At 53.0% G+C, this 12,764-nt stretch overlaps 3 protein-coding genes across 3 annotated transcripts; 1 reads left to right on the top strand and 2 right to left on the bottom strand.

Moving 5' to 3' along the window:
• Positions 1-623: 623 nt before the first annotated feature.
• Positions 624-2,012, bottom strand: CCMA1212_000201 (cAMP-independent regulatory protein pac2; the record flags this gene model as incomplete). Its single annotated transcript, XM_073697681.1, has 1 exon — positions 624-2,012. One exon carries the CDS (start codon positions 2,010-2,012, stop codon positions 624-626), a length of 1,389 nt encoding a protein of 462 aa, XP_073563783.1.
• Positions 2,013-2,679: 667 nt separating this feature from the next.
• Positions 2,680-3,201, top strand: CCMA1212_000200 (uncharacterized protein; the record flags this gene model as incomplete). Its single annotated transcript, XM_073697680.1, has 1 exon — positions 2,680-3,201. One exon carries the CDS (start codon positions 2,680-2,682, stop codon positions 3,199-3,201), a length of 522 nt encoding a protein of 173 aa, XP_073563782.1.
• Positions 3,202-7,704: 4,503 nt separating this feature from the next.
• On the bottom strand, positions 7,705-7,987 carry CCMA1212_000199 (uncharacterized protein; the record flags this gene model as incomplete). Its single annotated transcript, XM_073697679.1, has 2 exons — positions 7,705-7,851; positions 7,979-7,987. The coding sequence occupies 2 exons, from the start codon at positions 7,985-7,987 to the stop codon at positions 7,705-7,707; spliced, it is 156 nt and encodes a 51-aa protein (XP_073563237.1).
• Positions 7,988-12,764: the final 4,777 nt, after the last annotated feature.

Genomic DNA, 12,764 nt, shown 5'->3' with positions numbered 1-12,764 from the left:
GAAGCATGTTCATGTCCGGATGCGCAGATTACGACATCCGTCGCATCTCTGATATCACACAACCACAACAAGCCTGCTCGCAGCTCCTAGAGTCTCTCACACACTTTTTCTGCTTTCGAACTATTACAGCTCATGACTTTCGAGGACAAACAATCCTACTTCAAATTGCGGAACAGTAGATGGAATTCATGTAGATGGAGGAGCCACTGCCCCTTCACTATGCTGTTTACCAATGATATGTATCTCATATATTTGGAGAAAAGGGAGATATTGAGCAAAAAATTCCTACCAGAAACAAGTCAACCCTTCTTCGCCATGACCAACCCGTTGGATTGCCCCTTGTTCCCACCAACCTGGATCCAGATAGACGCAAAAGGAAACAGGACACCTTTGGTTGTAAGAGCAGTGATAGAACACGGGGCGCCTCATCTGGGCCCATTCCGATGCTCATCCAGACGCCAGAGCAATGCATTTCACAGAGAGAGAGAGAGAAAAAAAACAAAAAGAAAACAAAGGATAAAGTCGTGACATGTACAGCCCTCCCGGCCAGACCTTTTGAGCGTTTCTATGCAGAGAGAAACAGTGATAAAGAAAACAGCGCTTTTGAATACCGGCTAGCCCGTCTAGATGCAAAACTTGCGATCAAGCATCCGCAGGGCTCGCGCGTCTTCGCTGGCGCCTCCCTTTTCGGCCATGGTGATACTGGCTGTCCTCGGGCTGCTGTGAGCGCTGCCGTTTGCGCCAGACTCGGTGGTGGAGGTCGTCGTGGGGTGCAACAGCGCGGACAGGCTTGCTTTATTGCTGGTGCTGGTGCTGGTGCTGGTGCTGCTGTGCATCTCCAGATGAGAGCTTTGAGGCGGACTCGGGCTCAGCGTCCTTGTGGGAGGAGTGTGCAGTCCGCTGTGGGCAGAGACAAGAGGCCCGTTGGCAACGGTGCCCAGAGCTGGAAGAGGCCCCTGAGGCTTCTTCTCGGGCGGGATCCGTGAATCGCCAATGGCGGCTTGCGCGGCAGCCTGCAACGTTGGCTGGTGAGGAGACTCGTGACCACGGGGCGGCGTCGGTCCTTGGGAATGTTGCTGGCCATGGTACGGAGGCAGAGGGGCCGGCTTTGGCGCGTTTTGGAGAGGCGGTAATGAAGGTCGGTCGTACGGACTAGGATGTTGGTAGTGATGCGGCGCCGGCGGCGGAGGCGGGGGGTGCGGCGCATAGCCATGATGAGGCAGCGGCGGACCTTGAGGGGCGTATGGATGAGGCAGATGGTGGCCGGGAGGAGGATGGCTATAGGTGTAATGGCTGTACGGAGGAGTCGCAACTGGCGATGGAGGCCAGCCATACCCGGGCTGATAATGGCTCGCAAACGGCGGCTGATGATGCGCCGGGTGAGGGGGGTGATGGTGCTGATGCTGAGCAGCAATCATGTAAGGCGGCTGCTGCATCGGCGCCCTCGTCAGCGCGGGCGTCTGGTTCGTCTCGCCCATGCTGGACTCCGGGTACATGCCCTTCATCGGGATGATTGATCGCAGCATCGGATCGTTGGTCGGCTGGGGCAGCTCGGGCTGTCCAGGCTGTGGTCGAGAGTAGTACGAGATGAGGTGGAGGTGCTGGCCGGTCGAGGTGGTGATGCTGAAGGACTGCTTCATAAGGCCGTCGGCCTTGTATCGGTATCCCTCCGGCTCACCATCGTCGTGGTCCTCGTCACTACCGCGTCCGGATTCGGGCGTCTTGCCGTTGCCCCGTCTGCTTCCGCCAAAGCCGCCTCCTCGCTTGCCCTCCATTTCGCGGTACGTCAGGAAGCTGCCCGACACTCTGCTGGCGCTCCATGATTTTCCGTCCGTCCACCGCCTCATGCCTGCTTCGCGCTCGTCCCACACAAAGACCGAGCCGGATCGGATGGACTGTCTCTCCTTTTCGGAGAGCCGCCTCTGGACTCGAGGCAGATGGCCCAGCCGACAGGCTTCGAACAGCTTGATGGCATCAGCTGGAGTCCGTACATAGCCGTGGTACGTCTCCATCTTATCGGATGCTATTGATTCCGGTTTGTACATGTGCAAAGGTCCGTTGAAACGGACTGGATGTAATTTTCAGACGGGAGTTGTAAAGAAGGGGGGCCAGACCACCCAGACACGCAAGGTCTGCAGCGATCTCTCGTTGACCCGAGGGAACAAGGGCGCCTCTGATATCAAGTGAGGCGTGATATGCCTGCTGTGAGATGGAGCAGCAGAGTGAGGGCCAAGGAGGTGTAGTCGCAATGCCACTACGGATGATGTGTGTCAGTTGATCCCCCAAGAACGTTGCAGTCAGAAATATGTCGGCGCATATGGGGTGCGTGCTTTGCAGGTGGGAGTGGAGGGGATGAGAAGGACAATGCCAAGAACGATGCATCAATCAGAAGAGGGCTCATCTGTAGCATATGTACAAATCCTCAACTCTCTCTGTTGTGTGAGCATCGACCCTTTCTTCTTCAACTCGGTACGAGCTGGAAGGCCCGCAGCACAGGCGGAGTAACACACTGCGAGGTAAAGGAGCGAATTGCTTCAGAGACGTTCGTCAAACTCTCTCCTCTCCTCTTCGATGCCCGCCGCAATACAGCCGCGACTGGCCCTCTTGTCGTCTGATTTGGTGGGCGATGCCGCTCGGCGATTTGCAGGACGGAGCAACTTGCAACGCCCAAAAGGATGCATGCGTTTGCGGTTCCATCATGGTCAAAACCCACGGGCTGTTTCCGGCAACTCGTGGAGGCGGTTGTTGCACCTAAACCGCATCTTCACACGCCGGCTTCCCGGAGTGCACCCTTGTAGCCCTTTTTTCTTTTTTCTTCTTCTTCTGCTTCTTCTCTTGCTCTTGTCCCTCTGTCCCGTCTGGCATCGTTTTCCCACAAGTCTCGCACAGCTCGTCCATCGGCAAAAGCAAAAGGGAAGAGGGGATAAGAGGCGGAAACCACCACAGCACAAGGGGAGCACAGTAACGCCTCAGCATGGGAACACTAGATCCATGCAGGCAGCCTCGGGAAACAAAATCACCAGTGCCATGGAAGCACGCGGATGTCGTCGCAAAGGATGGCAGGAAAAGGCAGGCGATGGAGGGACAAGGCAAAACCGGCTTACCTATGAGAGAGCGTCTATGTACAAAAGCAGGCACAGAAACGTAGTGGCGCCAAGGAAATCGAGATCAAACGGGAAAAGGGAGAAACTGGGAGGGTGAAAAGAGGAAAAGTCCCAGGCGAGGTCGGTCGAATATATGTACAGAGAGACCAGCCTTTTTTTTTTTTTTTTTTTCTTTTTTTTTTTTTTGCGCCGCGGATGTCGATAGTTTCGAGGCCGTTTCGATTAGGGGGAGAGCCGGATCGCGAAGAGGGAATCTGGCACGCAGAACAAGGTTGAAACTAAGGCCTCTCTGCCTTGGTAATAAGCCGCAAAGCCAAAAGGTAAAAAAAGAGCAAAAAGGCAGAGGGACAAGATGGAGGAGAGGAGAGGGAGAATTAAGGTTGGGGCGAGCCAAAGTGAACAGGGTGTGGTCATGATGGATAAATCGGCTCGTTTGACGCAGGGACGTGTGGGGTTGTGGCGACAGGGGGGAGGGGTGGACTTAGCGGGCGGTCTCAGGTGAAAGGGCGCTGGATTTGGGGGGGGTTTTAGTTGAAGGAAAAAGAAAAATCAGCATCCTGTGGTGGCCGTTTAGCGATGGCCACTGGAGCGCCTGGAAGGCCGGCACCTCGAGAATACGGCAGCGGGAGGAAGACGACAGAAGGGAGCGGCTATCCAGCACCTCAACTTGGCTATCCAGCATCCCAGCAACCTAATGATCTTTACCACTGCGGCTAATATTATAAGATAAGAGAGTCTACTCTCTGCTACTATTATTACATTCTTCTAGTCTTAGTAGGAGCTGCTATTAATTACTAGTAAGTAGAATATAAAGAATCTCCTGCAACTTTCTATCCTTGTATATATAAACTTAGGGTGCTGGATAGCTAATCTGGGGCGCTGGATAGCCATTCCCCGACGGAATGATAGATGAGGCGCGGGAAGGACGAAGGAGGGAGAAGAACAAGAACAAGAACAAGAACAAGCATCTTTGATACGGAAGGGCAAGGCAGAAGAATGATACAAGAATCAGAGCAATGCTGTAAAGACGCGCAGCTGCCGTCCTCTCCTTAACCCTCGGGATTGGATATGCCTGTCCTTCGTACCAGACAACCACAACACAGAAATCACCAATAACTTCAGCTCCGGATTTGATTCCAAGCGGCATCTCACCTGCCGTGCTAGCCTCCCAGCTGCGTGCCGAGCGCCGTTTTTGCCTGTTTGGCCCCGAGATCCTTGATTACGTGGCGGCCAAGTCGCTCTGCCATTTCTACCGCCGCAGCGAAATGCTCCGGGCTTCACGTTCGAGTCTCGCTGCCCGTTGCACAGGGTTCGAGGGCGAGTTGTACTACCAAGAGGCCACGCGTGCGGCTTTGCAAACGAGCCAATGTCCTGCCTTGCCTTTGGTTTAAGGGGCGGGATGCTTCTTCTCTACATGCCGGGGAAAGAGCCGGACCAAGCGAGATGCAAGCCGGAAAGCATCAACGTAGAGCAAAGTATGCCACCTCACAAGGGATCAACACAGAGACGGGAGATGGCATCTCATCTCATACATGATATCGTGCCATCCACTCCAGGCCCGCCGACGACGAAACGGCTTTCCCTGACATGTCCTTGCACGTAGGCACATAGTAATAGAAGTACTGACCAACCGCGTCATGCAGAGCCCGGTCGTCGACGGAACGGGCTCCCTTGCTCCTGTGGAAAAGACGGCAATGTGCAAAAGGAAACAACAGGACAATTTCATCTCCAGCATCCGCAGCCAAGAAGAACCGATCCTGGCTGTCCGTGTGGGGTGGACGGAACCGGCGTGCGCGCCCGGGAATAAAGCACGGAGTTGCATCGCCCAGGCCAAGACACAAGGCAGGTAAATCCCCAACCCTAAAGAGAGAGAGAGAGAGGAGAGGGCACCACATTTTGTCTGTTTTTCTTCGCTTTAATCACCCTGGTTTGTTCGAAAAGTCCATGTCGTGAGATGACTCGTGTCTTTTCACTCCTCTTGCCGTTGGAACCCACTCCTCGACCGGAGATGGTTCGAGTAAATATGAGGACGTCAGAGAGGCCACTGTCTTTCTCGACAGGGTCGGTATCGGTCTTAATTTCTGCCACCGGCAAGCATGGAAGCTGAGGCTGTTCGACTCGACGGCCGTCCGTGATCATGACGGCATACCCGCGTTGGCGCCCGGAAACGTCTACGTACTGTAATGGCCCTTTGCCCTCCGGAATACATCGAAATCTGACTTTTTCACTAATACGAGTTACGCCGTATCAAGTACGAAAAAAGACAAAAGCAGACGATGCTGCAGACCTGGATAAGGCCAGATCCATCCACTTCACAAAAGCTCATCATCTCCTCGTCTGGGCTGCGTAACCAACAGACCGGCGTTTCTACAGGACTTGCCGCAAAAAAAGACCGCCTCAGGTATGGACGCCTTGTGCCGACGCAATGAAATATTAAGGTCATGGAATTCCCTCCTAAGCTTATTTTCAATACTCGCTGACGAAAAGGCTTAGCCCGCCGCCACTGAGTGCATAGCGCCAGTTCTCGACATGGGGATTCCCTGCCAGTCCGTCCTCTTTTCCTCCAAGGCAAAGAGCCAAGCTGCAAGTCCGGTGGTTGTTGGTACCGAGTGGACTATCGTTCCTTTGCTGCACTCACGCCCCTCCCTTTTTCCCTCCTGCTCCTTTAGCCCTCTGCTGTGCCGTTTTGCCCGCTGATCCGCGCGCCTTTTTGGCTGCTCTGCTAATAGCGGGGGGGCATTCGCTTTGGCCTTGCGAATCATTTTCTTTCTCTCTGTTCTCTCCCCTAACAGTAATGAACGGAATAGTAGTAGGACGATAGGATACACCCCCCCAAGGAAACGAATCGCCGAGAGGAGCCCATCGTCTGGGTAAGTCGGCACGGGGGCTGTCAACGGCCCACGCTTTACGTGTTGGTTGAGGCTTTGACGGCATTAGCATCTGATGAATACGGAATCCTGTACGAGCGCCTATGCCGTTTCTTCACATGCATGCAGCGTCTGTTCCTGTAAAGCTTGTACATCGGCGATATGCCCTGCCAAGCGATAGTATACTCGTAAGCCATCAAACGCATTGCGTGCTTCCCGTAGCAGATAACAGAAGTTCGAAAGCGTAAACGCGATAGCTGAATCCGGCCGTTCGCGGGGCTGCTAGTTTCCTTGCAAAACTCGTCCAAACATGCTCAGCAGATAAGATTGACGACCTCGGGGGGATCTATCGGCGATTGTTACTCCAGGCTGGCTGCAGAGACTCCCTGCGATTGGCAGGGAACTTGCGCGGATGAAGCGGCTATCTGGCCTCATTCTTTGCTGCAACCAGGCGCTAAAAAGGACGTTGCGTCCCCCAGCCAGGCTTGGGATGAAGCTCGACTCCTCCCCTCCCAAAAGGAGGTGCCGTGGCTGCCGATGAGGGGGGAGCCTTTTGCGCAACTGTGATTTGCCCTGCTGTGGAATCTTGCGTCTCTCGAAATTCCATCCGACGTTGTTGATCATACGTATGTATTCTCACTTACCCTATGTTTTTTTAGATTCCATCTATTCTGGGCCCCGTTCTATCATTCCCCCGCCGGTGAAATACTAGGTCCCGCTGACGCTGCCAGATGATTTTATGCTTCCTTTCTTATTTTCTTCTACTCCTCTAAGCCACCCCATTCCAATCCCCGAGCATTTTCCTTACGGAAGGGGGTTAAAAAAAAGAAAAAAAGCTTGTTCTGGACTGGCTTTGCTCCGGATCGGCGGCATCAGTCGCCGAATTTCCGACGAATGCAGACGTAACGCACTCGCTCGCTCTCTCTCGCTCTCTCTTCCTCACTCACACACACACACCCACACATATGCCCCTTACTTTGGTCGTAGACAGAATAAAGCTTGTTTAGTGCCGGTTGATCCAGATACGGGGTGCATGACGAGGCCCGGCGGCTCGTATACACCTATAGGTAGGAGAGTGAAATGTGAGACAGCCTTGAAGAGAAGCCGACTCTGCTGATAAAAGCCTCATCAAGGGATGAGGCGTTGCTATACTCAAATTATGGCAATCTCTAGTGCCGGCATGGAGGAAAGGTCGATGACGATGCCATCTTCACCGTTCGCCGCCAGGCCCTCTATCCTCTCAGCGCAACGCAACACAACCATCAAAGCGCCTCCCTCATCCACAGACAACTTCCCCCAACATGCTTCAAACACGCCTTATCAAAGCATCAGCACGTCCAAATTAGACCATGCAGATTAGGCCACACTAGGCACAGATTAAGCTGGCAACATCCCCAGCAATATACTAGGTATATCGACGGCTAATAACCAACGTCAGCCGTACAAGGAAGGAGGACCACCAGACGGCATCTCGGCTCCCCCAAGGGCATCAGCACCTGTCCTTGTAGTCATAGCGGCATCTCCCTGCGGCTCCCCACGATGTCAGGGCAATTATCCCGCGTTTCCAGATTGCCTTTTTGTGCGTGTTGCCTCGAAAGCGGACAGCGAGCCAGGCCCTGGACCTCGACCTGGGAGGGTTTTCTTCCAAGTCCATTGCCTGGGAGCTGCGCAGCCATCCCGTTGTAGAAGTTGTGGCCGAAGCCGCCTCGATTCTGGCCCTTCGGCCGTACCACCTAGACGGTCGCCGTGCTCCATATCCGAACGTGCGAAGCAGCATTCGGGACGTATTTGCCGTGCGGGCTGTTTTGGGACATGCACAGCGGTGCCGATATCCAGGAGGCACGGGCCACCTTTCCATATTGCTGCTTCTTCTGCTTCTGCTACGAACACCTACCACTCACTACCAATACCTAGACTCCGAGGGTATGTATTATTATCCATCGGCGCCTGGATCCTCCGGAGAGGCAGGACGGAGTTTTTTTTTCCTGCTGGCCAATGACTTCGTACGCGCAACATGGCGGGCGATGCGTCGCGCCGATCCCGCGAGGTTCGCGGATAAGCATGCCTTGCACTAGTCCCGACGGGGGAAACCGCAGTTCGCACAAGTCATGCAACACGAAACTGACTTTCCGCGAGGGATACTATCCGAGATGTCCAAAAGATTTGTCTCGCCCGTCGATGCAGGTTTTGCTCATTGGAGAGGAGGCCATTGGACAAAAAGAAAAAAAAAGAAAAGAAAAGAAAAGGAAAAAAAAAGAAAGAATAGAAAGAAAAGAAAAGAAAAAAACATGCTTATCCATCCCATCGGGTTCCGTCTGGTACATGCATGTAGCTGTTACTGCGTGAGCCCTCCCGTCAGAACCGACACATGCATGTACTTGTACCGGCGAATGACGTGACGACAGATACGCCCTCCAAAAACTTCGTCAGCGAGGCGCGAGATTCGGTTGAGTCGGCCAGCCTTGTCCCGGGGGCTGTCACTCGCACACGCCCCCTCCTTGGCCGGAACGGGCCTAGAAGGATACCGAGGGCCTGTGTAGGCAAGGCAAGGCACGGCGCACTTTGTACATGCCTACTCACGAGGCAAAGAAGCAGCCACAGTACCCTTTTGCAGCCCCGTTATGACGTCGTCAGCAGCACGCCGAGCCGGCTCCGGCGGCCACCAAGAGCCTTGGGATGGGTGCTGAGACACGGTTTCGGCTCTTGGCTTGGGTCGGCATGCAAGGCTGGATATTATGACACGGACAGGAGAGGGGAGGAAAGAAGTACTATTAGAGAGGTAAAAATAGCGAAAGGGAAGGGCGAGGCAGTGGATTACAAGCAGTTGTTCATTTGCCGTTGTCGTCCCCCCGTCAGGGACAGCAATGTGTGAAGATACATAATACATGCGACGAGAACGAGGCATCCCACGCAAAAGATGCTTATTCTCACGTGGGCAGAAGCAGGCGGGATCCTATAATCCTACTATTCCAATCACGCACAGTGCGGTTTAGCGCATCGACAAGTGCTGATAAGCTGCTTACCCATTTACAGTACTAGTGCTGCTGCTATGCTGCTCTGTTGACTATTCGCCTGCTAGTCTAGACTTCTGGATCGGCCTGCCGTCCGGGTAATCGGCTTCGACGACGCTTCCCATCCCACAGTCACGGTTTCAGAAATGGACCTGGGGGCCTGCTTCGACGGGCAGGACTGGGCAGGGGCGAGGCGAGGAGGACTGATGACCTTCCCAATTGCTCATGTCGCCGAGAGATGTGGCCACGATTCACCTTTACCCTTTTCTACGTAATTCAGTACGGTTATGTCTCTGCGCCAGATACTTTTTACTAACCTTAGTAAAATACTCGGCTCGATATGAGTATTTGCTTGTCCTTGCAGCAGCAGACATGTATACTTCCCGTACAGTAGGCAATGCAGCTAGAATGTCGTCGTCGATCCATTCCGTGACGAAATAGGGTTCTCATTCTTCCTCCTCTGCAGTGACCAAAGACATGTCACTCATCTCAAACGACTCCATCCCGACAATCAAAAGGGCCAGCAGCACACGGTGGGACAATGTACGAGCAGCTTGGTACTCGTACAGTATGTGCACACGAAACAGGACCAAATCATTCTCTCCCATTGGCCTGCCGCAAGATTCCTATGGAGACACTACGGCAAAGTCGGCCGGGGAAAAAGAAACAGTCTCGCTCCTTCTTTCTTCTTCTCGTGAGAGGCTTGGCCCACCAGAGAGCCAAGCTCGCGCGTTTAAGCATGAATTTAAGCGTTGTCAGCCACTATGCTTGGCGCGGCAGCTATCGTCCAATGCTGCCAAATGAGGAGGGGGGGCGTGTCTGTAAGCGCTTCTATGTATGTGCCCCCTTTTCCTTTTCCTCCTTGCTTGTTTCTCTTTGCGCATGCATCATTCTATGCGAGAGAGATGCATGTGTCAGTTCTTGCATTGCGCCTTGTGCAGCGACGCGCCTTCTCTTCTCACTGTCATTTATTCTTCCCACTTCCATCCCAACCGGCAAGAGCAATAATCAGTCTCAAGCTAGCATCTATTCCGTTCGCACATTCCTCCTCGAAAAAGTGGAACCACTCCCCACGGCTTGCTTGTTGGGTGGAGACGCTTGCAGCACTTGGCGTGGATCTAAGATGCCGTGCTTGCCGACTTGGCTCCCAGGGAGGGGTGTGGAGTCGCGAGTCAAAACTGGCAAGGGCGTCTCGTGGCATTGACCAGTGCCAATGCTGATCCTGCGCTTTCTTTCTTTTGATTGTGGTGGTACGAGTAGTACTTACATGTTCTTCATGACGGAATCCGGAGAGCGGTGCAGCGTTTCATTTCCGGAGGGCTGTTGGAGGTGTTTTGGCACATCATCGCTGCTCTGAGTTGCAGTGAGGTGGTCAAAGTGCCGGTAAGAGTGAAGAATGAGTGAGGGACTGAATGATCAAATGACTGATGGCCAAGTGAGAATTCAGGGTGGCCCGCTCGGAGACACACAGTGTGCAAGGCAAGGCATCGCCCTAGCCACTAATCACTAAGGTAGATGGATATTCTACAGCATCCGAATATCCGGCCTGCGAAGAGACAAGCAACCGCTAGTGACCACTTCACCCTCGTAGGCCCAACGCCGGTCTCCTCTCTGGCATAAGGTTAAATCTATTGGCCTGCCAGGGCTTGCTGCCAACCCCTAGCAAGGCCAGGTCAATCAAGTTACTTGCTGTTGCTTGTCTGAGTAGGCACTACGGAGGAGGCTGAACAAGGACCGAGGCGGCGGAATCAATTTGTAATGTTTTCGCCAGCAAGCCCGGGATTCCATGTGGATGCCTACCTAGAGCTGCAGAGATTTGGCTACCTATTATCGTCCTGCACTTATCATTCTGCTTCCCTCGCTGCCCTCTGACTGCTTGTAGCCAGATCGCCAAATCAGACGTCTTGTGGTCCAAAAGATTTCTCCAGCTGATTCCCGCTAGCGGATTTTACTTGTCGACCCGAGGGGCTTGCTGTGCGACTTGGCTCGACGATATGCTTATCCAGACCGACGGCACGAACATGGGGCCGCTGACGGTCTGACGGTTATGTGGTGCGATTACTACGGTTGCAGGGTAAGCAGGAGGCAGCCAACTCGAATATGAGGTCTTGTATTATTAGGTAGGCTTGTTTGGCGAGATGGAACTGCATTAAGCTTATACGATGGCATGGCGTTTGTCGCTTCAGTTCAGTGAGAAAAGACCGACTAGGTACCTATAGCATATGTGTACTTTGTACTTCGTTCGTACCTAGCTTTAGTACCTACCTAGGGGAAAGGGAAGAGGCCGTCAACAATGAGTACCTGACCTATGTGCAACTCACCATCGAAACCTGGCGAGGAGCGGAGGACAGGAGTACCACGCCACTCACTTATTTCGCACAGAGCAGACGGGCCCCGTGTTACCGGAAAGGAGAATGATAACGAAATCGGAAATTTTTACAAAGGGGATTCTTCTCGGGCCACTCTCGCTTCCAACGCGGCAATGAGCGCATCGACCACGGAGTACGGAGTACCAGGCACGGCAGTACGAAGAGCCTCGAGAAGCTGGAGATTAGCACTTGACTGGAGGACCTACTGAGTGCGAAACGAGGCATCTCCGAAATCCATTAGTAGTAGTCTCCCTACCATCAAGGCTCGTGATGGATACACCACAAGGCAAAAGCTTGACTCGCCTTGACTCTCCGATAGCTCAAGTGATTGGTCACTCGCCAGCCGCCTCAATCCTCCAATCCCATTGATACTTGATAGTTCTGGCAATCGGACCTCGTAAGTCGATGCAGATGAGTTGGTAGCACTGAAAAAAACTTGGCACTCTTTTAAGTTGCAATAAAGCTTTCCCATGCGTCATTAGCGGGCAATGGCGCACACCTTACTCTTAATCCTATCGCCGCCAAGACCATGCGTATCTCGGATTCGACGGGGGTTTCGCCTTTCTTTCTCTTTCTTTTCTTTTTGTGCGCGGCGAACTGCTGACCGTCTGGAAGTCTGTTCGGAGCTAGAAAGTCGACCTGTCACATGAGGATTGATAATCGGGGGGGAACGCAGCTGAACAGGAGTTGCTCTATCCGTACGGCTTTCGTCATGTACCATTCCCTCGTTTCGTTGACGGGAGCTTGGATATCGCTTTTCTTTGCCCATTTCTTCTCTTCGTATTTTTCTTTTCCTTTCCTTTTTTGAGCATTGCTCGTATACATGGGTAGGCTACGTACGTAGTCTGTCTATTTGCACGCCCATTCATATCTGGCCCCTGCTCTTCCCCCTGGGTGATGTAGGCGGCGTGGACATTCGAAGCCTATTTCAATCAACAACAGTTCATCCATGAACTATACCATGGGATCTCGTCACCAAATCGTTGGTATGAAGAAAATGCCATTGCGGCGTGGCTTGTTTGATGAGAAGCAAGCCACGGCAGAGAGTGGCTTGGATATAGCAGCTTCACATATGCGGTCGTGATGGCTCATGAGGTAATTTGCTCATTCAAGTCGATGGTCTAGACTTTGTGCGCTGCCTTTATGCTCCATGTACAGGTAGTTGTATCATGGTGAGATAGAGCTCTATCAACGTGTGGTCTTACTCTAAAAACTTTATACACTGTCACTGTCTGGAACATAGATGAGCACTACCTTCTGCTACTATTGTCGTCTTCCTCTAGTCTTGCTACCTGCATCTCTCCCGAGTGTATAAAGTATAAAGTGCCTTGATAAAAAGACGAGAGTTCACCCTTTAGCCGTGGATTTAGAATGCTGGAAAGCTGCTCCTTGAAGAAGTACGGCTCAAAGGGA

The sequence above is a fragment of the Trichoderma ghanense genome (assembly GCF_004382785.1).
Source record: "Trichoderma ghanense strain CCMA-1212 chromosome Unknown scaffold_0, whole genome shotgun sequence".
In the NCBI taxonomy this organism is placed as follows: Eukaryota; Fungi; Ascomycota; class Sordariomycetes; order Hypocreales; family Hypocreaceae; genus Trichoderma; species Trichoderma ghanense.
The sequence above is the reverse complement of the archived record's forward strand: the minus strand, read 5'-3'. Positions and strand labels throughout refer to the sequence as shown.